The following is a 23,280-nucleotide window of genomic DNA, read 5'->3' as shown; positions in this document are numbered from 1 at the left end:
TGCTGTTACTATGTACAATGTTCTCTTGGTTCTATTCATTTCACTATCAGTTCATTTAAGTCTCTCCAGGCCTCTCTGAAATCATCCTGCTGATCATTTCTTATAGAACAATAACATTCCATGACATTCATATAACATACATTCAGCCATTCCCCAACTGTTGGGCATACACTAAATTTCTAGTTCCTCACCACTACAAATCACTTGCACATGTGGTTCCTTTTCTCTTTTTTTATGATCTTTTTGGGATAAATCTAGTAGAGACACTGCTGCATCAAAGGCTATGCACAGTTTGATAGCTCTTTGGGTATAATTCCAAATTGCTCTTCAGAATGGTTGCATCAGTTCACAACTCCAACAATGTATTAGTCCCAGTTTTCCCACATTTGTCATGATCTTTTCCTGTCATCTTGTCCAATCTGAAAAGTATGTAGTGGTACTTTAGAATTGTCTTAATTTGCATTTTTCTCATCAATAATGATTTAGAGCATTTTTTATATGACTAGAAATGGTTTTAATCATCTGACAATTGTTCATATCTTTTGACCATTTATCAGTTGGAGAATCAGTCCACACATTTTTATAAAACAATATATTTAAGTAAATTCTTAGCTCACATTTTATTTAGTAAAATAAAAAACTTACTAAAATTGTACAACACAGAAATCTTAAGCATATAATAATAATGTATATTTATTGAAAAGTCAAATATAATTTTCATATTTATAATTCATAACTATAATAATGCAAGGGGTATTATTTCATTCTTAGTTCTTGTGTCCTGAGCACCTAACATAGAGCTTGGGCTTCATCTACAGCACCTAAATCTATATTTATTTTTATTTTTTTTGCTGAGGCAGTTGGGATTAAGTGACTTGACCAGAGTCACACAGCTAGGCAGTGTTAAGTGGCTGAGGTCAGATTTGAGCTCAGGTCCTCTTGACTTTACAACTGGTGCTCTATCCACTGCCACGTAGCAGTCCCTTAAATCGATATTTATTTATAAATTATCTTAAATATTTATAAATACTTGATTAATTCCGCGCTATTCGGGAGAAGTAATGTCCAATAAGAATGATGGGTTAGGGCAAGACTAAAAGTTTTTTTGCCTAAATGTCCTTAGAGTGCATCAAATTTGTAGCCGGAGTCTAGTTTGCACGGAGCACAGGATGATGGAGTGTTTAAAGGAGAGTGGTATTTCATAAAAGTGGAGATTCTACAATCCACGGTAAACTTAATTTTTTTTTTTAAAAGATGACTATATGTCAATAGAATTGGTTTCCTTTGCAATCTTGCGTGTTTTATCTTGTGCATTTAAAAACATTCGGAGAAGAGGGACACCATTCTTCCAAAGGCGTCGACGATAAAAACGGTTAAATGCTCCTCTAAGTCCAATTCCTTCGTTTTACAAACTAGGAAATTGAGACTCAGAGAGGGCATCCTGGCCTTTCTCTTTATTCCCGGCAGAAAATGAGGGAGGGAAGCACCCAACGAATAATTCCCAGATCCTACAAGCAAGCGGGAGCATGAGGAGGTTTGCCCTTCACAAGAAGTCCTCCCTAATTTTGCCAGGAAACAGCTGCTCAAGCCTCTCTCCGCCCCGGAAGTGCGTCTAGCAGGGGTCTGCGCTACTTTGGCGCGCTTTTGAAAGAGCCCCTTCCTGTTTTGGCCGCAGCTTGCACTTGTTTAGGTACCAATTTGTGTTTTGCGAACGCCTTCTCCTTTAGCCCGTTTGCATCCTTCTTCCCCGGACCCCGGCCACCGGCAGCAGAGATGCGCACCCGCGAGGAGGTGGACGCGACGTTGCAGATCGCGAAGCTGAACCCCTCGGAGCTGCTCCCCGCCGTGCACTGTTTGAGCTTCAGTCCCGGGGCCAGCGGCGCCACGGCCGGAGACTTCTGCCTGATGGAGCTTGAGCCTGCGCTCTGCCAGCAGCTGGAGGCGGGGCACAGGTAGGACTCGCCCACTCTCTGGGTGGAGACTTGGGACCGGTCTTCTTCTCGCCCTTGGTGATGTTTAATTGGACTCAAGGTCTTGGGCGTAAGCTACTATAATTGTCCATTCCTGGCCGAAATAATGCTGTAGCACTTAAAAATACATATAACATTTTTCACTCTCCCTTCCACTGATCTCTCTCCCATTGAATAAGAAAGAAAAAGAGGTGCACTACTCAGCAAAAACAAAGTCCTGCGTGGGCCGTGATGGAGAATATATGTCTATTTCTGCCTTTTAAATTAATCATCTTTCAGCCAGGAGACGAGGGGAAGGACAAAAGGGAAAGGAGCAAACTTGTTTAAGCGTCTGCTCTGTCAGGCACTGCGATAAACCTTTTACGAACTTGTTCACTTTCAATCCTCACCACAAACCTGTGTCGAGTGCCCTCTTCAGTTATTTGGACTCGTGGTTTATACTTGCATTGATCATGTAAAGTTTTTTCTCTACAATGTTCTTTTCATTATTCCCCTAATCCAACATATATTGTTCCATATCAACTCAATTGGGGCTGAGACTCAGTTTTAACTTTTCTGGTAACGCAATGATATTCCAGAACTTTCATGTTTCTCAATTTGTTTAACCATTTCTCAGTAGGAGGCACCTTTTTAGTTTCCGGGTTTTTTTTTGGCTATTACAAAAGTGGTAACACTTGGAGCATTTCTGAGTCTATTTTTATCATTTTAGCCTCAGAACCACCACCTTAAGCGGTATTTGAAGCCCCATAGATGAAATTTAGGCCTGGAGAGATTGTGACTTGACTTAGTATCCAATAAGTACCCAAATCAGGACTCAAACACATATTCATATCCCCAAATTCTCTGTTATTTTCCAGATGATCAAAAGATCAAAGATTTAGAATTAGAAGGGATTTTCGATGCCATCTAGTCTAACCCTTCATTTTAACTACCTGGTACTCTCCCTAATGTCCTATCCTAGAAAGGCATTAAGGCTCCTTTCACATTTCTCTATTCCATTGATACTTTTCTTTTTGTCTTTCACCTTGCCACTTTTTCACATTTCTCATTGGCTTTTTTTTTTTTATTTCCTATATTTTTCATCTTTAACATATTGCTAGCCCATCAAAATGGTAAAATAGTGATCTGGATAATCATAGTAGAAAGTGTCAGAAGACTTATCTTCCTATTCCTAATTATAACTTACTAGCTTGGGCAACCTCTCTTCATCTGTGCAATTCATCTGTGGGCAAGTGAGATTTTACACTTACACACACACAAAGTGATTTGTAACTGGAAATTGTTATATGAGTAAGCTATTATTATAAACTTCATAATAATTAATCAATATGTATTGATTGAATGCCTACTGTTAGCCAGGCTAAGGGGATTAAAAAAACAACAAAAAACGACAGTCTTTGCACTCAAAAAGATTACATTCTAATAAAATTCCTAAGGAGTTTATATTCTTAATAATATTATTAGTATAAAGGCAATATGGAATAGTGAATAGAGAAAGTGTCTGGAAGACATAAGTTTATTATTTATTTATTTATTTATTTTTGCTGAGGCAATTGGGGTTAAGTGATTTGCCCAGGGTCACACAGGCAGTGTTAAGTGGCTAAGGCCAGATTTGAACCAATGCTCTTTCTACTGCACCATCTAGATGCCCCTCTGAAGACACAAGTTTAAAGACAGCCTCTGATTTATAATAGTTGTTACTCTGACAACTATGAGTCTCAGGCAACTCTATCACATTATTTACTACTAGTTCAATTGTGATTTCTGGAATGATACCAAGAGGCTCTCAACCAGCCCCCAACCCCCTAATTAAGGAAACAAATTTTCACAATAATTCATCCTTGTGAAAATAAATTCCACCTGGGAATCTATATAGGCACAGTTGTGTTCCAGAATTTACAGTGTTTCTTCCTTTTTTTTTTTTTTTTTTTAAATGCTGAGGCAATTGGGGTTCAGTGATTTGCCCACAGTCACATAGCTAGGAAGTGTGAAGCCAGATTTGAAGTCAGGTTCTCCTGATTTCAAGGCTGGTGCTCTTATCACCTTAGCTGCCCCTGTTTCTTCCATTTTAAACTAACTAGTAGAATTTTGGTGAAATAAATATTTGAATTGAATTAATTCACCTTTGGCTCCACTGTAAAATAAATGATTACATCTGGGAAACTCAAGTTATAATGGAACTTCTGGAGATGAGGTTCTATATTTGATATGTGGTTAAACTTTTTTTTTTTTCATTTGAATGTTATATGGGTCTAACACAAAAGAAAGCTGTAAAGTGGATGCAGGGGAAATCTTGATAAAGGGACATCTTATTCTGTGGAGCTGACACCAGTAGAGCTGCACATGGAGGTTATAATGTTTAATTCCTGCACTCTATAAAGGAAGATTTGGAAGGAGTTTAGTGTTTCAGCTTTATGAAAGGGGAGAGGAGGATATGGGTGATTGGAAGATGTCTTGAGTATCCAAAGCTGTTGGTAGCATGATAATGAGATTAAAAGAGGGATAGCTAAGTGGTACAATAGAGTACCAGCTCTGAAGTCAGGACCTGAGTTCAAATTTGACCTCAGACACTTAACACTTCCTAGCCGTGTGACTCTGGGCAAGTCATTTAACCCCAATTGCCTCAGCCAAAAAAAAAAAAAATTGAAAAGAAAATTTATAGTGAGATTAAAGGGCAGGTAATTGATATAGGGTATAGAATGCTGGGCCTGGAGTCAGAATCCTTTTAAAATCTGGCCTCAGACACTTACTAGTTGTGTGACCCTGGGCAAGTCATTTAAACCTGTTTGCTTCAGTTTCCTTATCTGTAAAATGAGCTAGAGAAGGAAATGATAAACCCTCCAGTATCTTTGTCAAGAAAACTTCAGATAGAGCCATAAAGAGGTGGACACCACCAAAAAATGACAGTAACAGTGATCAGTTTATTAACAACTTGTTCTTTGGTGAAAACCAAGCAAATTTGTAGATAGAGAATGAATGAATAAATGAACATGTGTCTGTTTATATTTCTATATAAATGGAAATTCTTTCATAGAAATTTTTAGCTGTCTCATGTATGTATTTCTCTGTCTTTTGTTTTTAGTCTTGTGATCCGTGGTGACAAAGATGAACAGGCAGTGATTTGCAGTAAAGAGAAAACCTATGATCTGAAAATAGCAGATACTTCAAATATGTTGCTTTTTATACCAGGGTGCAAAACTCCAGATCAAATAAGATCTGAGGAAATGCCTCCTAATATAATTCACACTGAGGTATGATTGTTTTCTGCCCTTTTTTGGTTTGGTCGATAGGCTAATCCAAAACTTTAGATGTTATATTTTTAATGTAATAGTAGCTGAGCATTAATTAAGCATCTACTATGTGCTGGTACTGTGTTAGGGCCTGAGTAGACAAATGTTACAAATCATACAAATTCTTCTCTCAAAGAAAGTGCTTTATATCCATCTAATTTGATCTTTACAATAACTCTTATGAGGTGGGTAATAAAGGTATTGCAGATTTCTTTTTTTTTTTCACTAATGAGAAAATGAAACTCAGAGAATTTAAGTAAATCACCCATAGTTACTCCACTAGGAACTGTCAGAAATGGAATCTAAACCCAGATTTCTTTTCACATCAAAAACAAGGTTCTTTCTATTATATTATATTTATTCTATACTTATGAAATCTTTGGGGGATTACAATGGTGAGTTTTTTGATTGAGTTCTTTTTCTCCTGTTTATTATCTGAGTGATCTTGAACAAATTATGGAACCTCTCTTAGGCATCAGTCTTCTCATCTGGAAAATGAGGTGATTGTGCTTGGTCTTGTCTACTTTCTGCTGGCCTCCAGTGTTGCATCTCTGGCTGCTTTTCAGATAGCACACTAGATCTCTGGTTGACATATTAAACACAATCTGGCCAATACAAAACTCATTACCTTTTCTTCCTACTCCTTCCCCCTTCCTTATGGCTGTTGGGGACAATACCATCCTCCCTGTCTCTTGGAATCATCCTGGATTCCTTACTCTCTCTCCTCTCCCCCATGCTTCCTTCCAAGCTGTTGCTAAGGTTTGTTGTTTTCATGCTGGTAACATCTCTTCAATGTACCCCCTTCTCTCTTCACGATGGATTATGACAGCAGGGTTCCTGGTGGGTCTGCTTGCTCCAAGTCTCTCCTCATTCCAGTCCATCTTCTGTGCAGCCACTGAAGTGATTTTCCTAAAGGTCAGGTCCAGCTGTATTACTTCGCCATGTCCAGTGGCTTCCTATCACCTTCAGGAACAAATAGAATACTCTGTGTGGCATTCAAAACCCTTTGTAACTCAGCCTTCCTCCTTCCTTTCTTTTTATACTCTTCGATCCTGGACCTCGGCTTCCTGTCTGTACCATGAACAAGACTGTAACTCTTGCTCCAGGCATTTTTTTCTGTCTGTCCGCCACACTTGGAAGGTTCCCCTTTTTTAACTTGCCTATTGACTTCTCTGGCTTCCTTTAAGTTCAACTAAAATCACATCTTTTATGGGAAGCCTTTCCCAGATCTTCATAATTCTAGTATCTACCCTCTGTTCATTATTTCCTATTTATCTTATATATATATATTGCTTACTATATATTTGTTTACGTGTTATCTCCCCCATGTAAGTTACATGAAAACAAGAACTGTCCTTTGTGACTTTTTGTATCCCCAGCTCTTAGTGAAGTGCCTATAGTGCCCAAGATATAATAATAATAATAATAATAATAATAATAATAATAATAATAGCAACAATAATAACTAACATTTATATGGTAATTACTATGTACCAGGCATTGCAATAAGCACTTTACAAATATTATATCATTTAATATTCACATTTACAAATGGGGGGGGAAGTTGGTGCTATTGTTATCCCCATTTTATATATGAGGAAACTGAGACAAATACAGATTAGTGACTTGCTCAGGGTCACACAGCTAGGAATTATCTGTGGCTAGATTTGATCTAAGGCCTTTCTGATTCCAAGACTAGCATTTTATCCATTACTGCCAAGCTGCCTTGCTAAACACTTAGTAAATGTTTATTAATTGATTGATTGATCTATGCTGCCTTCCATCTGTAAATTCAATCTGTAAAATATTAGGAAGATTCTTAGTTTCTTTGAAATTTCCTTGTTTGATGGGATCTCTGCTTTTTAAAGAGTTCAAATTAGAGAAATAAAAAGTGACTTTTTTTCTCTAAAGTGGAAGGCTGGCTTTTAAGTAACTCATTCAGCAAAACAAACAGATCTGATTTTAGTTATTTATCTGTGGAAGTGTTTTGAAGGGAGGTACCTTTATATTGTAGCTACTGCATTTTGGAAAAGCTTGTGAGAGTGGAAAAATATAAAAATTATGCCTTTTTTTTTTTTTTTTTTTTAAAGAGGGCATTGTTTCCTTACTTTAAATGCAAGTGGATTAAATTTTATAGCTAAGCGTGGCTAGTTTTTAATTACTTTGGAACAAAAGGCCCAATGTCACCATTAAACAGAAGTCTCCGGCCTGTCTACATTGGCCACACAGAATATTCTATTGACAAGATTCAGCATTACTCAGATAAATAAGCTCAATATAATTTTGGTTGAGATCCTTAATAGCGTGTAGGAGTCATTATTCGCAATTGAGAACAGATTCTATTAAACGTATTAATGGCCTAGAAAAAAAAGTAGACAATGGAGAAGTTTCAGTGATTCATATGAAATTACTGGAAAAGAGGGACTTTTAAGTCTTATTTCAATTCTCTTAAGGGTAGATCCTTTCAGATCATTCACATTATTTTTCTGAGAACCAGTGTAATGTGGTGGAACTATGACTTAACTTGAGATTTGTTTCTTTCAGTAAAATGTATATGATTGCTACCAATTTGGCTTAAAGAAACTTAGTGAGACTGGTACTCCTTGAAACTCCTTAACTCACAAGATTATAGATATAAACTGGAAGGGACCAAAACCTCACCCTTTCTTGGGGCAGCAAAGGGATCCAGTGAACAGAAAGCTGGGCCTGGAGTCGAGAAGACTTTGCAGATACTATCTGTGTGACACAAGTTACTTAACTTCTGTCTGACTCAGTTCGGCAACTGTAAAATATGAATAAAAATACTGCCTGTCTTCCAGGGTTATAGTAAAGATCAAATGAGATAATATTGGTAAAACACTTAGCATAGTACCTGGTATGTACAGTAGGTACTTAATAAATGCTTGTTATTTTCCCTTGCTCTCTATGTCTTAAAAACTTTCTCTTTGTTCTTTAGTTTTCTTAATAGCTAATCCCTAGCTGCAGTTAAGGTCTCCAATGCATTTTATATATGTTAACTTAATTTGATCATTTTCTTTAGCCTTTCTTCTTTTATTCAAGTCTTCCCAATTTTTCTTCCCCATATTCTACTTCTGGCCTTTGTCATAATTCCTGTGTCCTTTAATTCTCCTTTACAAATATAGCTTTTTCTATAGCTTGTTTTTCATCTGCTCTGTCTTCCAAAGTCATTAAACTTTCATCTTTGTCCAGTAGAGCCTCCGAGCAGCTCTCTGAAAAAGGTAAAAGATCTGAGCTGTGTTTTTTGGCCATTGTGAAAATAAAGAGGGAAATCCAAAGGGTAAAGTCACCATTTTTCACTAGGGTCCTCTCTTCTTACCTCCCTTGTCCCTTCAATTATTCCTCGTGGTTTCTTGAATCCTCATACTTCTGATTACCCTCCTTCAGACAGAATTTAGTTCATCAGCCTCCTTTTTAAAAAACAGTATTTCATTATTTTTTTCAATTACATGAAAGGCAGTTTTTAATATCCATTTTTAATAAAATTTTGAATTCCAAATTTTCTCTCTCCTTTATTCTCTCTTTCTAGGATGATAAGCAATTTCATATAGGTTATATATGTATGATCATGTAAACCAAATTTCCATATTAGTCATGTTGTAAAAGAAAAAACAATAAAAGGAAAAAAAAACATAAAAAATTAAAGTGAAAATAGTATGCTTCAAATTGCATTCAGACTCCATTCAGTTCTTTTTCTGGATATGGATAGAATTTTCTATCATGAGTCTTTTGGAATTTTCTTGAATCATTGATGGCTAAAAAGAGATTAGACTTAGGTCTATCATTGCTCATCATTACACAGCATTGCTATTACTATATACAATGTCATTTTGATTCTGTTCACTTCATTTTGCATCAGTTTATGTACGTCTTTTTTCACCAGCTTCCTCCTTAAGATATAGCACTGAAACAATTGATTTCAACTGTCTTTTTAGCTTCTATAAAAAGTCTGTAAAATCTTCCCTAATAGCATTTATAATTCAGTCCCTAATGAGATAAGACTGTAGTCTAGATATCCTTCTTTTATGCAGGTCATATTTTTAAAATCATTTATCTGATTTAAATTTTTTTTTAAAAGTTTTGTTATTGTCTGTTGTTTTTACATCTTTTTTCTTAGAACCTCCATTCTTCCTTTCTTTTAACAAAAACAACAGCAAAATATGATTTTATAAGACTATAGGATCATAGATAGATCTGGAAAAAACCAGAAGCTATTTAGTCTAACTTTTTCATTTTATAAACGAGGAAATTGAACCTCAGGGAGGCTAAAAAACCCAACCAGGTCATATAGGTAGCAAGCACAATTGAAGACTCTTCATGGTAATTGATGGCCTGTCATACAGAGTAGTTATATGAAACTCAATAAATATATACCTTTCTGTCCCAAATATTAGGAATAATTTAGGTGTCTTCCTTCTTGATTCTCTGGTATTTGTTTATTCATAGATATTTTCTATTTTGATTTTATTTGGTATATTTCATATATTATAGTATAAAAATATTTTTTAATACTTTTTAAATTATAGATCTTTGGTTTTGCTAACAATTATTGGGAATTAAGAAGATGTAGGCCAAAATTAAAGAAACTGAAGAAACTTTTGATGGAAAATCCATATGAAGGGCCTGATGCTCAAAAGGAAAAGGACTCAAATTATTCAAAAGTAAGATTTCTGAAATTGATTTGTTCAGTTGATGTTTTCAGAATATAAATGAAATTTATCTTGCATATTAATACATGAAGTGATAGTTTAATAGGAGCAAAATTAATTTGAGTTTTTAAAAAAGTATCTCTTGGGGAAAAGCATTATGTAAATGACAATCTTATAAATTTGTCAAAATTCATTTAAGGAAATGTGGAATTAAAATTAAATTAGAATGAAACTTTTTGTAAGAAACACTTTTAAAAAATGCAGTTTAAAATTAAAAGCTCTAGTGTCATACTAGAATTTTTTATTAGCAGACTTTCTTCATGATTTTGTATTTTTAGCAGTCTTTACTTATTACCAACAAAGCAAAGTAAGATTGTGTCATTGGTCCAATTAAATAAATCTATTTTTGGCATCCATACCAAAAGTTGCAAAAGCAATTCTGGAAAACAGCATCAGATTGCATGTGTGAGGCTCACTTATCCATTTTTGCTTTGCAGTATACAATGGCAGATTTTCTTGATCAAATTCAAGCAAGCGAGGAGGAAATTGTGGCCCATTTACAAGTCCTACATGCCTGTGAAATTGGAGGTAGTATAATTTGTTTTTATCATGAAAAGCACTAGGAAATGAAGAAGCATTATAAGAGGTAGAGTCCAGGGACTTCTGCATCTTAAATGCCATTTTTGGATTTCAGAGTGACTGTACCAGTGGTAGGGGATGTCTGTGTTTTGGTTGCATCATTTATTCTAATTCATAAAAGGAGTCTTGAGCAGGGATTATTTCTTTTGTTTTCAGTTAAGTGCTTGGCACTTAGTTCTTTAAAAGTGCCTATTGATAGACTGGTATACATAATATTTAGTGGATAAAACTCAGCCTCTGCTCTGTGGCCATGACTGCTTACAGGGTTTGTCATTGTTTAATTGAATAGCTAAATGATTTAGTAGTGATAGAATTTCCAGATTAATTCCTTTCATTTTAGTTTATTTGCACTTCTGTTTACACTAGCTACCTGGTATTTGTAGAATGCACTGTTTCCTCTTGGAGCCCAGGTTCAAGTTTTAGTTTCTTCGTGAAGTTTTTCCTAGTCTTTCAAACTTTTGAGGAACCATTTTCTACCTTGTTATACATTTTTGTATGTTCTTCCCATTAGAATGTAAAATCCTTGGGGGCAAGGACATGTTTTTGTTTTTGTATTCCTAGAGCTTTAGTACAATCCCTCACACTTTAGTAAATACTTTATAGATATGTTTGATTGTTTCAAATACATATATTTTTTAACCACTAATTAGTAAGTACCCCAAAACTGGTTAATGTGTAATAAACTTCTTCTTTGGTGCTATGTAGTTGCTTTGAGAAATGGATTTTTTCTTCGTTAAAAATATTTAATACATTTTTCATATTTTAATTCATTCCTGCCTTTAATAGCACACACTTAAGCAGGGCTTTGCAGCTTAAAAATATTTTCCTCATGTTTCTGAAGTAGATGGTAGGCATATTGTTACCTAGGCATATTGTTACCCCCTCCTTTACTGATAGGAAAACTGAGGCTCAGAGATTAAATACCTTGTTCATGACCACAAGATTAGTAAATATCATTGCTGAATCACAAATCCATGCCTTCTTATTCTTGATTCTAATGTACCAGATATTCTGTGTGAAAAATGACTAGAGCCATTGTTTATGACTGTATTTGTTTGAAAGATAAAATAGCTCAGAGTAGTAGATAGAATATTAGACTTGAATTAGGAAGACGAGTTCAAATACTGCCTTAGATACTTAGTAGCTTTTTTAATCTGGAAAAATTACTTAGCTTCTCAGCTTGTTTGCCTATCTGTAAAATGGACATAATAATAACATTTGCTTTCTAGGGTTGTTATGAGAGTTAAATGAGATAACATATGTAAAGCACTTTGAAAATTGTAAATAATTATATAAATAGTATTATTATTATCATCATTATTATTGAAAAGTATGTAAACAGAAATAGAAGAAACCTAGAGATAATCTAATTTAAACCCTCCCCCCTCCCTCACCACCCCATTTTAGACAGAAGGAAAGGGACCCAAGGAGGTTGTTCAAATTCTTTTAAAAGAATATAAACTTCTTGGGAGTAGGGACAATGTCACGAAAAATGTGTAGCTTCCATTAATTAGCACCTAATGTTAAATGCTTAATATTTTTCAAATGAAAATTTTTGTCCCAGAGTCACTGAGCTGGTATGTAGCACAGCCAAGATATTAACCCAGCTGGTCTGATATCCAAATCCAGTGGCCATGTACACATGGATCATGAGGGCAGGACTTGTTTTGGATAATTGGATTTTATATCTGCTTTGGGGTTTCTGAAAGAGTTCATAAGTTCACAAAGGCCAGTTCCAAAGAATCTGATTAAAACTACTGACACAACATCAAAGTTAATTAGAAACAACTTCTTAACACCTAACCTCTTCTAATGCTAGCTCCTTAAAAACATTAACTTGTCTAAACTCATTTAGTGAGATGGGCAGAAAGGGCTGCATGGTGCTAACCGGCTGAAAACACTGGAGTTCCTTCCAGGATTCTTCACAGTTTTTTAAAATGCAGTGAAAATACATTTATGTAGGATCCTTTTAAATTTAGGGCCTGAAGAATGTCAGGACTTTAGAGAAGGTGGAATTGTATTCTACTTTCCCTACACTCTGATTTTGAATTTATTGAACAAATTTGTTCTGAGACATCTGGGTGGCAATGATAATGTGCTGGGTCTGGAGTCAGGAAGACCTGGGTTCAAATCTAGCCTCAGACTAATGATGATAATGATAACAGTAACATATATGTAGTGCTTACCATGTGCCAGGCACCATACTAAAAATTTTACAGTTATTATCTCATTTGATTCTTACAACAATCCTAAGAAATAAGTGTGATTATTATCTCTATTTTACTTTTGAAGGAACCGAGACAAATGGAGGTTAAATGACTCAGGCAGGGTCATACGGCTAATCTTTTGGTTCATGTGTAATTTGGGTTTGAGGCAGTATTGCATGGAGTTGTCTGCCGCCCTCTGTCTTTCAGAGCCATTGCATTTCAATGGCAGGTAAGAACCAAGATGATTGGTGATGACTTGAGATGCAGTGGATTGCTTTGGTATCTTCCTGCTAATAAGGATCCAATTTGAGCTTGAATTCCTTTCTCCAGGCCTGACTCCCTATTCTGTGCTGCCATCTCACTGCCTGTGTGACTTGCTCAAGGTCGCTTAATTTTTGTCCTAGTTTCCTCAACCTGTAAAATAATGTAAAAATATGTAAAATAATAATACCACCCATCTCCTTGAGGATCAAATGAGATGTTTATAAAGTGCTCTAAACAGTTCCTGCTACAAATGTTACTATTTTTTTTTCTTAGAAATGATTAGGACATTTTTGTTTTTCTAACAGTAGTGATAGGTTTGTATTGCTTCTTGTAATAATCTCTTAAATATGCATGATATTGTGGGTAGAATGCTAGATGTAGATTCAGATGACCTAAATTCAAATCCTTCCTTAGAGACTTACTTAGATGTGTGACTCTGGGCTAAGCCTTTGATCTTTCTAGGCATTAGTTTATTTGTATATTGAGAGAATTGAACTTTGGCTTCTAAAATTTCTTCTAGCTCCAAACAAAAGACTTTTAGAAATTAGACTTGTGTTTTTTTTTTTTTTTTTTTACTTTAAAAAATTCTTTTATATCTATTGTCTGTTCTTTCATTGTGGCATCATTAGAGTAATATTGGACTTGGAATTAAAGGATTGTCATTTGAATCCTGACATTATTTCTGTAATCTTGGGAAGGTCACCTTTTTTGAGTCTCAAGTCTCAGTTTATTCATTAGTAAATGAAGAGAGTTAAATTTTGTTAGGGAGGGAGTTTAATACTCCCATCTCAGTCACTTATTCATCAAAGCAGAATGGTAGGAAGAAGTCCTTAATCAAATTAAAAGGATCATTGGATGAAGACAGATATGATCACAAAGGACACAGGCAAGTCTTATGATTGACTTGCAGACTCAGATGTACCTCCAGTTTATATACAAAAACCAAGCCAGTTTGGAATTCTTGATTCCAGGCACATGCCAGTCTGTTGGTGCAGGAACACCAGTCATACCTGGGAGAGAGTGGAATGCTCTCCCCATGGTAATCTGTGTTCAGGAGATCCATAAGAGGCTCCCTGAGTGACCAGAGGCTGTAGTATTCGCCACTAGAGCAATAATAGCTAGCAACAAAGGAAATGCCTGCGATGGACATGGAGTTCCGATACCCAAGGCCAGTGATAGCTTTAGTAAGACCCTTTCTTCTAGAGAGGTGTCAATAATGAACCAGTCCTCAGAGCACCAGAGAACTATTCCTTACTTCTGGTCCAGACTAAAGTGCAGGAGATCTAGGTTCTAATCTTAGTTCTCCCAGTAAGGGACTAGTTGAGTGACTGTAGGTAAGCTACATTCTTTGTTGGCAGTTATTTATTTATCAAAAAAGGAAAGATGACTTATCTTACCTAATATAGTTATGAGTATTTGATGGATCATTTTTCATTGATGTCAGTACTTCCAGCAAAGTAGGCTTTAACAAAACTTTCTACCAAGCCCCTCTTCAACTGACATATTGTGGGCTAACGGTGACTGTGCTGTTCCAATATAGTGCTGGAACTGCTTTATTGACAGATTCAGAAGCAGACAATGCGGGCATCGTCTCTTATCCCGAGACCAACCTAGCTAACCAGAGAGGAACTTATAAGTATGTGATGAATTTTTGGATGTATAAATATTTGATGTATACCATTAAAATGAGTAGAGGGAATAGTCTTTTTTGATGTAAAATGTATTCCTGATATTAATAGGTTACTGGAGGAGCCTTGAATTTGATTATGAAATGAAACTCTTAAATCACATAACCCAACTTGTGGATTCTGAATCTTGGCCTTTTAATAGAGTTCCTTTAACAACCTGTCTTCAGGAACTTGGACCATTGGAACCAGAGTGAGTAGTATAAATGTTTGATAGCTACAAGATTTCTTCCTAAATGGAAACATAAAAGAAAAGCTATTTTTATTTTCCTAGCCTGATAAGTATTGCAACCAGTCAAGCTATAAAATATTTTGAAAATTTTCAAATTTGGGTAAATTGAATTTTATGTATAATTGAAAGGAATTTTGAATTTTGCAATTTCTTAACTAACTAGGAATTTTGCTATAATTTGTACCAACTATTTCTTTTATGGTAATTAGTATAGCATAAAAAAATTATATATAATTTCTTATGATAGCTTTGATAATTGTATGTGCTTAAAGTTATTATTCAGAATTAACTGCTATTTGTTATTACAAAGCCCAAATTTGCATCTTAGTTTCTGTTTGGGGGTGATAAAGATTCTCATAAAAATGCATAAATAGATTGATGGATACCTTTTCAAATAATATTTCTAATTTTTTCAGGAAAATGATAGAGCACTGTCTTGAATGTTATGGAAAGAGATATGTAGATGAAGGTAAGATTTGGTAAGAAAGATTTGCCTTCAAGTTAAGAAGATAACCTTGATATTTGATAACATTTTGCAAATTCTGTGTAGTATCCATGCAAGAAAGGCAAGTGAGATAAGGAATTAAGTTTGATTTGAGAAAGAACTTTGAATAGAAAGAAAACATAATGAGTTTGAATAAAGTCTAAAGTGAGCTGTTTTTCTTTCTTAGGTGAAGTTTATTTCGAATTAAATACTGATAAAATATGCAGAGCGACAGCACAGATGCTATTACAGAATGCAGTGAGATTCAATCTCTCTGAATTTCAGGAAGTGTGGCAACAAAGTGTTCCTGAAGGAATGACAACTAGAATGGATCAGCTGAAGGTAATGTCATAAACTGATGACTTTTGTAATTTGATTTTGTAATTCTTCAGTTTGATTTTCATAACTTTGTATATATTTATATAAGTATTTTGAATTTAACAAATGCCAACTGTCATTAACATTTCTAAAGTAGAAAAGAAAAAAGGAGGATGTTACTTAAAACTATTATGTGCAGCTTGCTTTCCTTTTTAATTATATAATAAATTAAACATGTAATTTTCAAAGCTGCCCTGCTTGTCTGTGTTTCCTTCTGGTTTTCCTTCTGTTCTCTTCTGTGCATTTAAAAATGTTCCACTGACCCATTTTTCCCTTCCTTCTTTTTTTTTTTTTTTTTTTTTTTTGCTTTCTTTCTCCCTCCCTTCCTCTCTCTTTTGATTGCACTCTTCTAATCTTTCCCTTCTCTCATTGGGAAACAAAGTAAAAAAATAAAACCTGTGTAACAAATATGCATGTCAAGTAAAATAAATTGTGCATTGGCTATATTAAAAAATATGTGTTCAAACCATAAGTCCAAAAGAATAGTTTTATAAAACATAATATCCAAATCTAGATAAAGAGCTAATGGACTCAGAGTGCAGAGTGAAACATTTTCTTTTCTTTTCTTTCTTTCTCCTCTCTTTTTTCTTTCTTCTTTCTTTCTCTTTCAGATGTAGCTAAATGGAAATTTGTTTTGCCTAATTGCCATCTCAGTGAATGGCAGAAGTTGTAGAGGAAGAAGGGAGAGAGAATTTGCAACCAAAAATAAAATAAAATTGACTTCTAAAAAAAAAAAAATGAAAAAAAAGTTAAGCAAAATCTGTGTGTGCACACATCTTAATCTGTACTGAATGCACTACCTCTCTCTGAGGTGAGTAGCATGTATTATCATGATTTCTCTGGACTTTCATACACAATTTAAAGGATTCTGATCCTTACATTTTCTTGGAATTTAATTGGCCATTGCATTGATCACAGTTACTAAAACTTTCAAGATAGTTTTTCTATATAATGAAATTTTATAAAGTATTTTCTTGGTTTTGCTTTCATCTTGTATTATTTCATATAAGTCTTCTTAGGTTTTTTGAAACCATTTTTTCATTGTGTCTTATGGTGAAAGAGTTTAATAATTTGAAAGGTTTTTGTTATCAAATTAAACAAAATGATATGGATACTAAATTTTGAGGAAAAATTTTGGTTTTGTATTGCATATAATTGCCTATAAAAGCCTTTATCATAAAAAATTTTAAGGTGATGTCTACAAGCAATTCACATCAAACAAATAGTTTAATTATTACATTGTCTTAGTGATTATTGTGACACAACATTAAATAAGTGTCTTGAAATTAAGAACTCTTTTCTTTCCTCTTCCTAATAATACCTTTTATGTCTGGTTTTTGTTGTTGTTGTTGTTGTTGTTGTTTTTAATTGACTGTTTAGTGGATGCTGCCTCGTGCATTTCTGGGTTGTTCTACTGAGGTAAAAGTCTGCCTAAGTATACTTCCTCTTCTTTTTTAATTTAAAGCCCTCTAGGCAAATATATTTTTAAAAGTCCTTGTTTAAAGGTGCTTCATTTATGGTCAAGAGCCTGTCAGTCCTGTATTTTGAGCCATAGTCCAGAAACAAAAGGATTCTGAAGCAGAGAACTTAGATTCAAAATTCTAGGTTTGCTACTGACTACTTGTGTGACCTTAGACAAATTATTTACTGAGACCTCTCTGGGTCTTCGTTTTCTAAGGTAGATTCAGTGATATTTAGGGTCTCTCTCCAGTTCCAAATTAATAAGAAAAAAATCCTATTTTAAGAGTCCATTTAATTATATCAGCTTTTCTCTTCTCTTATCTTTCATCTACAGCTGTGAAGAAATCATCATCTATACCCCTAAGGCCTTCAGTTTCTTGCCTTATCCATTATAATCTTTAGCATTTAGTGCTTTCAGAATTCCTTCTAGTAGTGTCATTCCCATGAGTCATTATAAATGGGTGATAATTGTCAGGTTTTAGTAGGTTCTTTTGTCACATCCTGGATGCATACTCTCAGAAGGCAGCAGGATTCTCCTGTTAATGGAGTAGTTGACATTATCACTTCTCCTTTTAAGAAGTTACCTACCACTATTACTGAGTGTGTCTCTTCTGCTGACCTTTAGTAATCATAAGATTAGAGTTGGAAGACACTTTAGAGGCCATCTTATACCGTACCTTTTATTTTTACAGATGAGGCAGTTTAAGTTGAGAAAGGTTAAGTGATGTGTACTTAGTCACACAATTAATGTGTAATTATCAGGGACAGGATACAAAGACCAAAGCTCTTTCCACTTTGCCATCTAATTGTCTCATTTTTTCTCCATAAATCTATGGATCCATTCTTTCAGTTGTAGCCAGAGAAATTGGCCTTCTTTCTCAAGAACTTCATCTGTCTTGCTTAGTTCTACATGTTCAGTGATTTTCTGACTTCAGTCTTGTGTCTTTCTCCTACTTTACCTTCTTGGTCAGGATTTCTTTCTGCCTCTTTATATCCTTTTTCTTAATTGCTTTTATATGGAAATCTTTCTTGCAATTTACAAAAGGACACTTTGGTCTTAAAATTTAGTCTTAGAAAGGCTATTCTGAGCAAAATGTTTGCCTTCCAGTCCCAGCTAAGAAGCATCCATCTATGCTCAGGGCCTAACTTGTTCTTCCTCCTGAAAGAGATCTCATAGATGGCTCTTTAGGCCACAGCTACTGAATTCTCCCTGATGGCAGTTGTCAGGTTTAAGGCAAAGCCTATTCATCCTTTTAATTCATTCAATCCTCACTACAACCCTTAATGAGATAGTTGCTATCCTTCCTACTTCTTGAGCTCCTTTGTCCTTTGTTCCTGTCAATAACTGCTCTGTATAATAGTGTGCCCTGACTAACTACTGGTGTGGCCTTTTAATTTTCACTCTCTTTATGGTTAGCAACTTTTCACCTCATTGGAGCTTTGACTAACACACCCAAGTCATCCTCCTCCTGGCTGAATCCCAAATTTCCTTTAGTTTCTCCCAGCTTTTCATCCTGTAGCCTTATCATTCTCTAGATCCTCATTAAGAGCCTCACTTCATCCATTGAAAGCATACGCTATCATCTCTTTGGCCTCCCTCTCTGATTGTATAGCTTCTCTTAGAATCTCCATTTGAAGACAGTGCCCAGGTCACCTCCTTCCTTTCAAGTCTGCTTTCTGCTCTTCTTGCAATGATAATTTCATGAAACCTATGTGAAAATTAGGTTTATTACAAGAGAAAACTATGGTTATTACAAGAAAAATGAACGTGCATGTGGAACCCAAAGAGTTTACAATCTATATAGAAGTTTTCATATTTATTACAGGAAGACAAAGGAAGGAAGAGATAGAAACTAAAGGGGTATGACATGGAAAGGTGCAGTAAAGGTGAGAAAGAGGCAAAACTCTTCCTGAAGGAGAAGAGCAAGCTGATGGCAAAAGTATTCTTTTCCCTTGGGAACTGCTGGACCTTAAAGATATGTTAGTCTTCTTATTTACAAGGGTCCCAGCTGCACAAACCTAGTGCAGACTGTCTGGTGCCTATCTTGACTTCCAAGGACACACTGGATCCAATTTGGTATGCAAAAAAAAAAAAATGTTATCTGTGGAGATGGGGGCTTTCATCCTTGATATATTCAGGTCCTCCTGTGTTCTCTGGCACCATTGTTTCTATAAAATGTGGCAACCCAAAAGACAAATTCAGGAGACCTTTTAATAGTTTCTAACACTCATCCTCTCTTTTTCAGCTTTCTTTTAAAAGAAACATGTTTTTCCTTACCACAATGTATACCCCTTGAAGATGAAATTATCTATTTGTATATTTTATTCCCAATGCTTGGCACTATAAATAGTATTTAATAAGTGCTAATTGGCAGATTGAATCAATCCTTTTGTCTTATGTTTCTTTCATTTGTGGTTACCTAAGTTTTCCCAAATTTCCTCCCCATATTCAAATGATTCCTTATTCAGCTGTAGTCCTCTAGCTTCTTTTTCTACTAAACTTTTCTCAGCAATTCTGTGAATGGAATCAGTAGATGTAGATATTTTTTCAAAAACTACATTAACTTTCAAGCCATCAAGATAGTATTACAATACTTATTTATCTACAATATATCTGTATCTCCTTTATCCCAGTTATTAGGCTTTTGGTGATAAACCATTCTTGATTTCCGTTCAGGCTATATTCCTCCATTTACTCCTTCTTGAAAGGAGTTATTCTGCCACATTGAACTTTTACTGAGATGAAACTGCCTGTGCTGTCCATTCAACTCATAGGATTTGGCTAAAGCACTTGATGGGCCTGGATACCACTTGTACTAGTTTAAAAGTTACCTGAGAAAAAATTCTGTATCACCAGCTTTTTAATCACTTTGGTTTTTTAGGGATGGTCAATAGAACTGCTAAATCAGAAAAAAAGCTCTTTAGAAAAGTTTTAGCTTGCCTCCTTCTCCATCCCTTCTTAGTTTCTAGTGCTGCTTTTAAGTTCATCTCAGCTGAGAAATAACAAGTCTGATTATTGAGCCCTAAATTCAATTGTTATGTTACTGTTTCCTTAGAAGAAACATATAAGTTACTAGGGTAGTTTTGAGCAAGGACTCAGAGATCAGGAGAATAACAACATTGAGTAGGAATTTCAGGGTTAGTATTATACCTCCTAAAATTTATGAAAAGAAATCAAATCAATGCTATGTCCAGGTTAGTAAGACGAGTATGAAGAATTTTTAATGGGGCATAAACAAGGATATGAATGAGTGCAAGCTACATTGTATCCTAAGCTTATTTAAAAAAAAAATTAATACTGGAAGGAAGAGTTCACATAGTAGTAATCTTGTAGTCTTTTAAGAGTCATCCTAAGCATTGAGAAGCCAAGTGATTTTCTCAAGATATCACAGTCAATATGTGTCAGAGAATTTGGACCCTGATGGATTTTTAGGAACACTGTATGTCCTTTAGACCAAGCTAACTGTTATACACAACTGATATATATTTAAAATTAAAATTGGGAGGAAATAAATATATATACGCTTTCCATATTAGAAGTTTTTAGATTAAAAAACTTGACATTTTTATATTTTTGTGTCCATTGTTGTACAAATATAGTTTATTTCTGAATTCTTTTGCAATCAGTAGATAAAGATATGACTATACAAAATACACATCCAGATCATGTGCAGTTGATGCTAATCCCATTAGAATTTTTTTCTACATTCTTCTATTTACCCAAGATATATTCGTTGCTCATGACACATACTAGGAGGAAGATGAAGAGAAGCAAAAGTCACTTTTTATTACTAGTGCTCTTTAAAAGTTCCATGGAATTACTGATAATTTAGTAGCAAAAAACATCCTAAGTAAATGAGTTAAGTTAAAAATGAAATATAAAACCATTTTTTATATTTAAGATTAAAGCAAATCTTTCATTTTTCCTTTATTATCTATAGGGTTTAGCACTCACAGATAAATATACTCGTCCAGAAACTATATTTTTGCTAAAGGTAGATGATTTACCTGAAGAAAATCAGGAAAGATTCAATAGCTTATTCACTCTAAGGGAGAAGTGGACAGAAGAAGATATTGCACCATATATTCAGTAAGTAATTTATTAAAACTGTGTTTTGAGATGTCTGTATCAGTTCAAGTGACCAGATTTTGGGTAGCTTAATGCAAATACAACTTCAGTGGTCTGTCATGACCATTGGTTTATTCAGCTGAAACATATCAAGTATACTCATTCTGAATTAATTACCCATACCTTTTAAAATGTATTTTTGCCAGATTCCTTCTGTTTGGGATATGGTCTTCCCCTTGCCACAATCTTTTATCTGTAGAAATCTTACTTGCCCTTCAGGGCACAATTCATGTACTGGCCACTTTATGAACTCTGTTGTGATTTGCTTCCAAAACAGAAGGAATTTATTTCTCTAAACTTTTCATAATGTTTTATACCTTTTTCTTATACTTTTCATTTTCTTTGAAATTCCTTATTTATGTACATGCCGTACCTCTTCTAGATTATACACTACTTGGATACTGGTACTCTCTATTATCATCATTTGAGAATATTTTTCAGTGTCTGGCAAATATTAATTATTTGTTGGCTACTGAATCACTGTCTTACATTAGTCAATAGAAATTCTGCTTTTAAACTTTGTGATTAATTGTACATTTCTCACTAGGTTATGAGACTACCATCAAGGTAGATTTGCTAGGGGTAAACAGTATCATATATTCTAAGATCTGGAAGGGGACTGAGGAACTGTGTATTCTATAATCAACAGTTAATAATGAACATTCTATAATCAGTTACATAGAGTATCATGCTAATTTTTTTTTCTTTCCTCAGAGATCTATGTGGAGAGAAGCAAACAATTGGTGCATTGCTCACCAAATATGCTCGTTCATCAATGCAGAATGGTGTTAAATTTTATAATTCCAGAAGACCTGTCTCTTAAAAGCCAAACATCATATACTTTAGGTGTTGGATTAATTTTTTGTATTTGATGTATTGATATTTTGTTGATTTTTTTTTTTTTTTGTAAATGTTTAAGCATTCTGCTTACCTTCATTTTCATTTTAGATTATTTGAACAATTGTAGGTATTTTTAGGTATTAGTAGCAGTACTGCATCTACTGTTTTATATATAACAAAAAGAAAATGACATTTTCCCTATTTAGCATCCCTGTGGTCAGACTCATATGTCACCATTGAACAAGATGATTATCTTTGTGATGATTTTTAAATTTTTTTGGTAAGCCAATCAGAGTTAAGTGACTTGCCTAGGGTGAGATAACTGCTAAGTGTCAAGTATCTGAGGCCAGATAAGAACTCGGGTCTCCCGATTCCAGGTCTAGTGCTTAATCCCCTACACTAACTTACTTGTTCCCCAAAATTTATTTCTTGAATGAGGGTTTGAGAGTTTAAATGTAAATTTTAAAATAACTTTTCAGAGAACTGAATTACAAATAACCATAATTATTTCATTCACAGAGCATTCTCAATAATTTAGAGAAAATAGGGGTTCAATGAAATGTCTAGGAGCTGAAGGTGTAAAAATAAAATGAAAAGTGGTCCTTGCCTTCAAGGAGCTTTCATTTTAAAGGAGGCTACAATATATAATAAGTATGTTAGAAAGCAGTTAATGAAGAGAGAACTAAACCTGGAAGTTGTAGAGGGCCGCAGATAGTGAGGGAACTCTGAGTAGGGTATAACATCCTTCAACCCAGAAGGAACCTGCTGATAATGTCTGGTTCCACTTCCCATCTTCCCTAAGGCTCTCACCTTTCCTGAGAAGTCAAAGAGGGTGTGACCACCTATGTTCTACTTGAAGCAAGGGATACTTATAGTAACATATCAATAGCAGGGTGCTTAAATAGTTAATACTTGCCTCAGTGTGCTTTGGTGATATTGTTGGCACATGCTTAGTGTGCTGTAGTGATATAATCATACTGAAGTATTTAGGGGCTGAGTGTACTGGAAATAAATGGATTCCATCTTTGACCATC

The 23,280-nt window shown here is 34.8% G+C and overlaps 1 protein-coding gene across 1 annotated transcript; it reads left to right on the top strand.

Moving 5' to 3' along the window:
- The first annotated feature begins 1,681 nt into the window (after positions 1-1,681).
- DSCC1 (DNA replication and sister chromatid cohesion 1) lies at positions 1,682-23,280 on the top strand. Its single transcript, XM_012541792.3, has 9 exons — positions 1,682-1,952; positions 5,053-5,221; positions 9,805-9,939; positions 10,425-10,515; positions 14,777-14,915; positions 15,371-15,423; positions 15,626-15,780; positions 21,219-21,367; positions 22,121-23,280. The coding sequence occupies exons 1-9, from the start codon at positions 1,774-1,776 to the stop codon at positions 22,227-22,229; spliced, it is 1,179 nt and encodes a 392-aa protein (XP_012397246.1). The 5' UTR covers positions 1,682-1,773; the 3' UTR covers positions 22,230-23,280.

This window comes from Sarcophilus harrisii, chromosome 1 (assembly GCF_902635505.1).
Source record: "Sarcophilus harrisii chromosome 1, mSarHar1.11, whole genome shotgun sequence".
Taxonomy (NCBI): domain Eukaryota; kingdom Metazoa; phylum Chordata; class Mammalia; order Dasyuromorphia; family Dasyuridae; genus Sarcophilus; species Sarcophilus harrisii.
The sequence above is the reverse complement of the archived record's forward strand: the minus strand, read 5'-3'. Positions and strand labels throughout refer to the sequence as shown.

What these genes read in the sequence shown, in the direction of transcription:
- DSCC1 (XM_012541792.3), top strand. Translation starts at nt 1,774, where the DNA reads ATGCGCACCCGCGAGGAGGTGGACGCGACGTTGCAGATCGCGAAGCTG. An exon ending in ACATGCCTGTGAAATTGGAG is followed by an intron (nt 10,516 to 14,776) that starts GTAGTATAATTT and finishes TGATATTAATAG; the next exon opens with GTTACTGGAGGAGCCTTGAA. An exon ending in AAAGAGATATGTAGATGAAG is followed by an intron (nt 15,424 to 15,625) that starts GTAAGATTTGGT and finishes TTTCTTTCTTAG; the next exon opens with GTGAAGTTTATTTCGAATTA.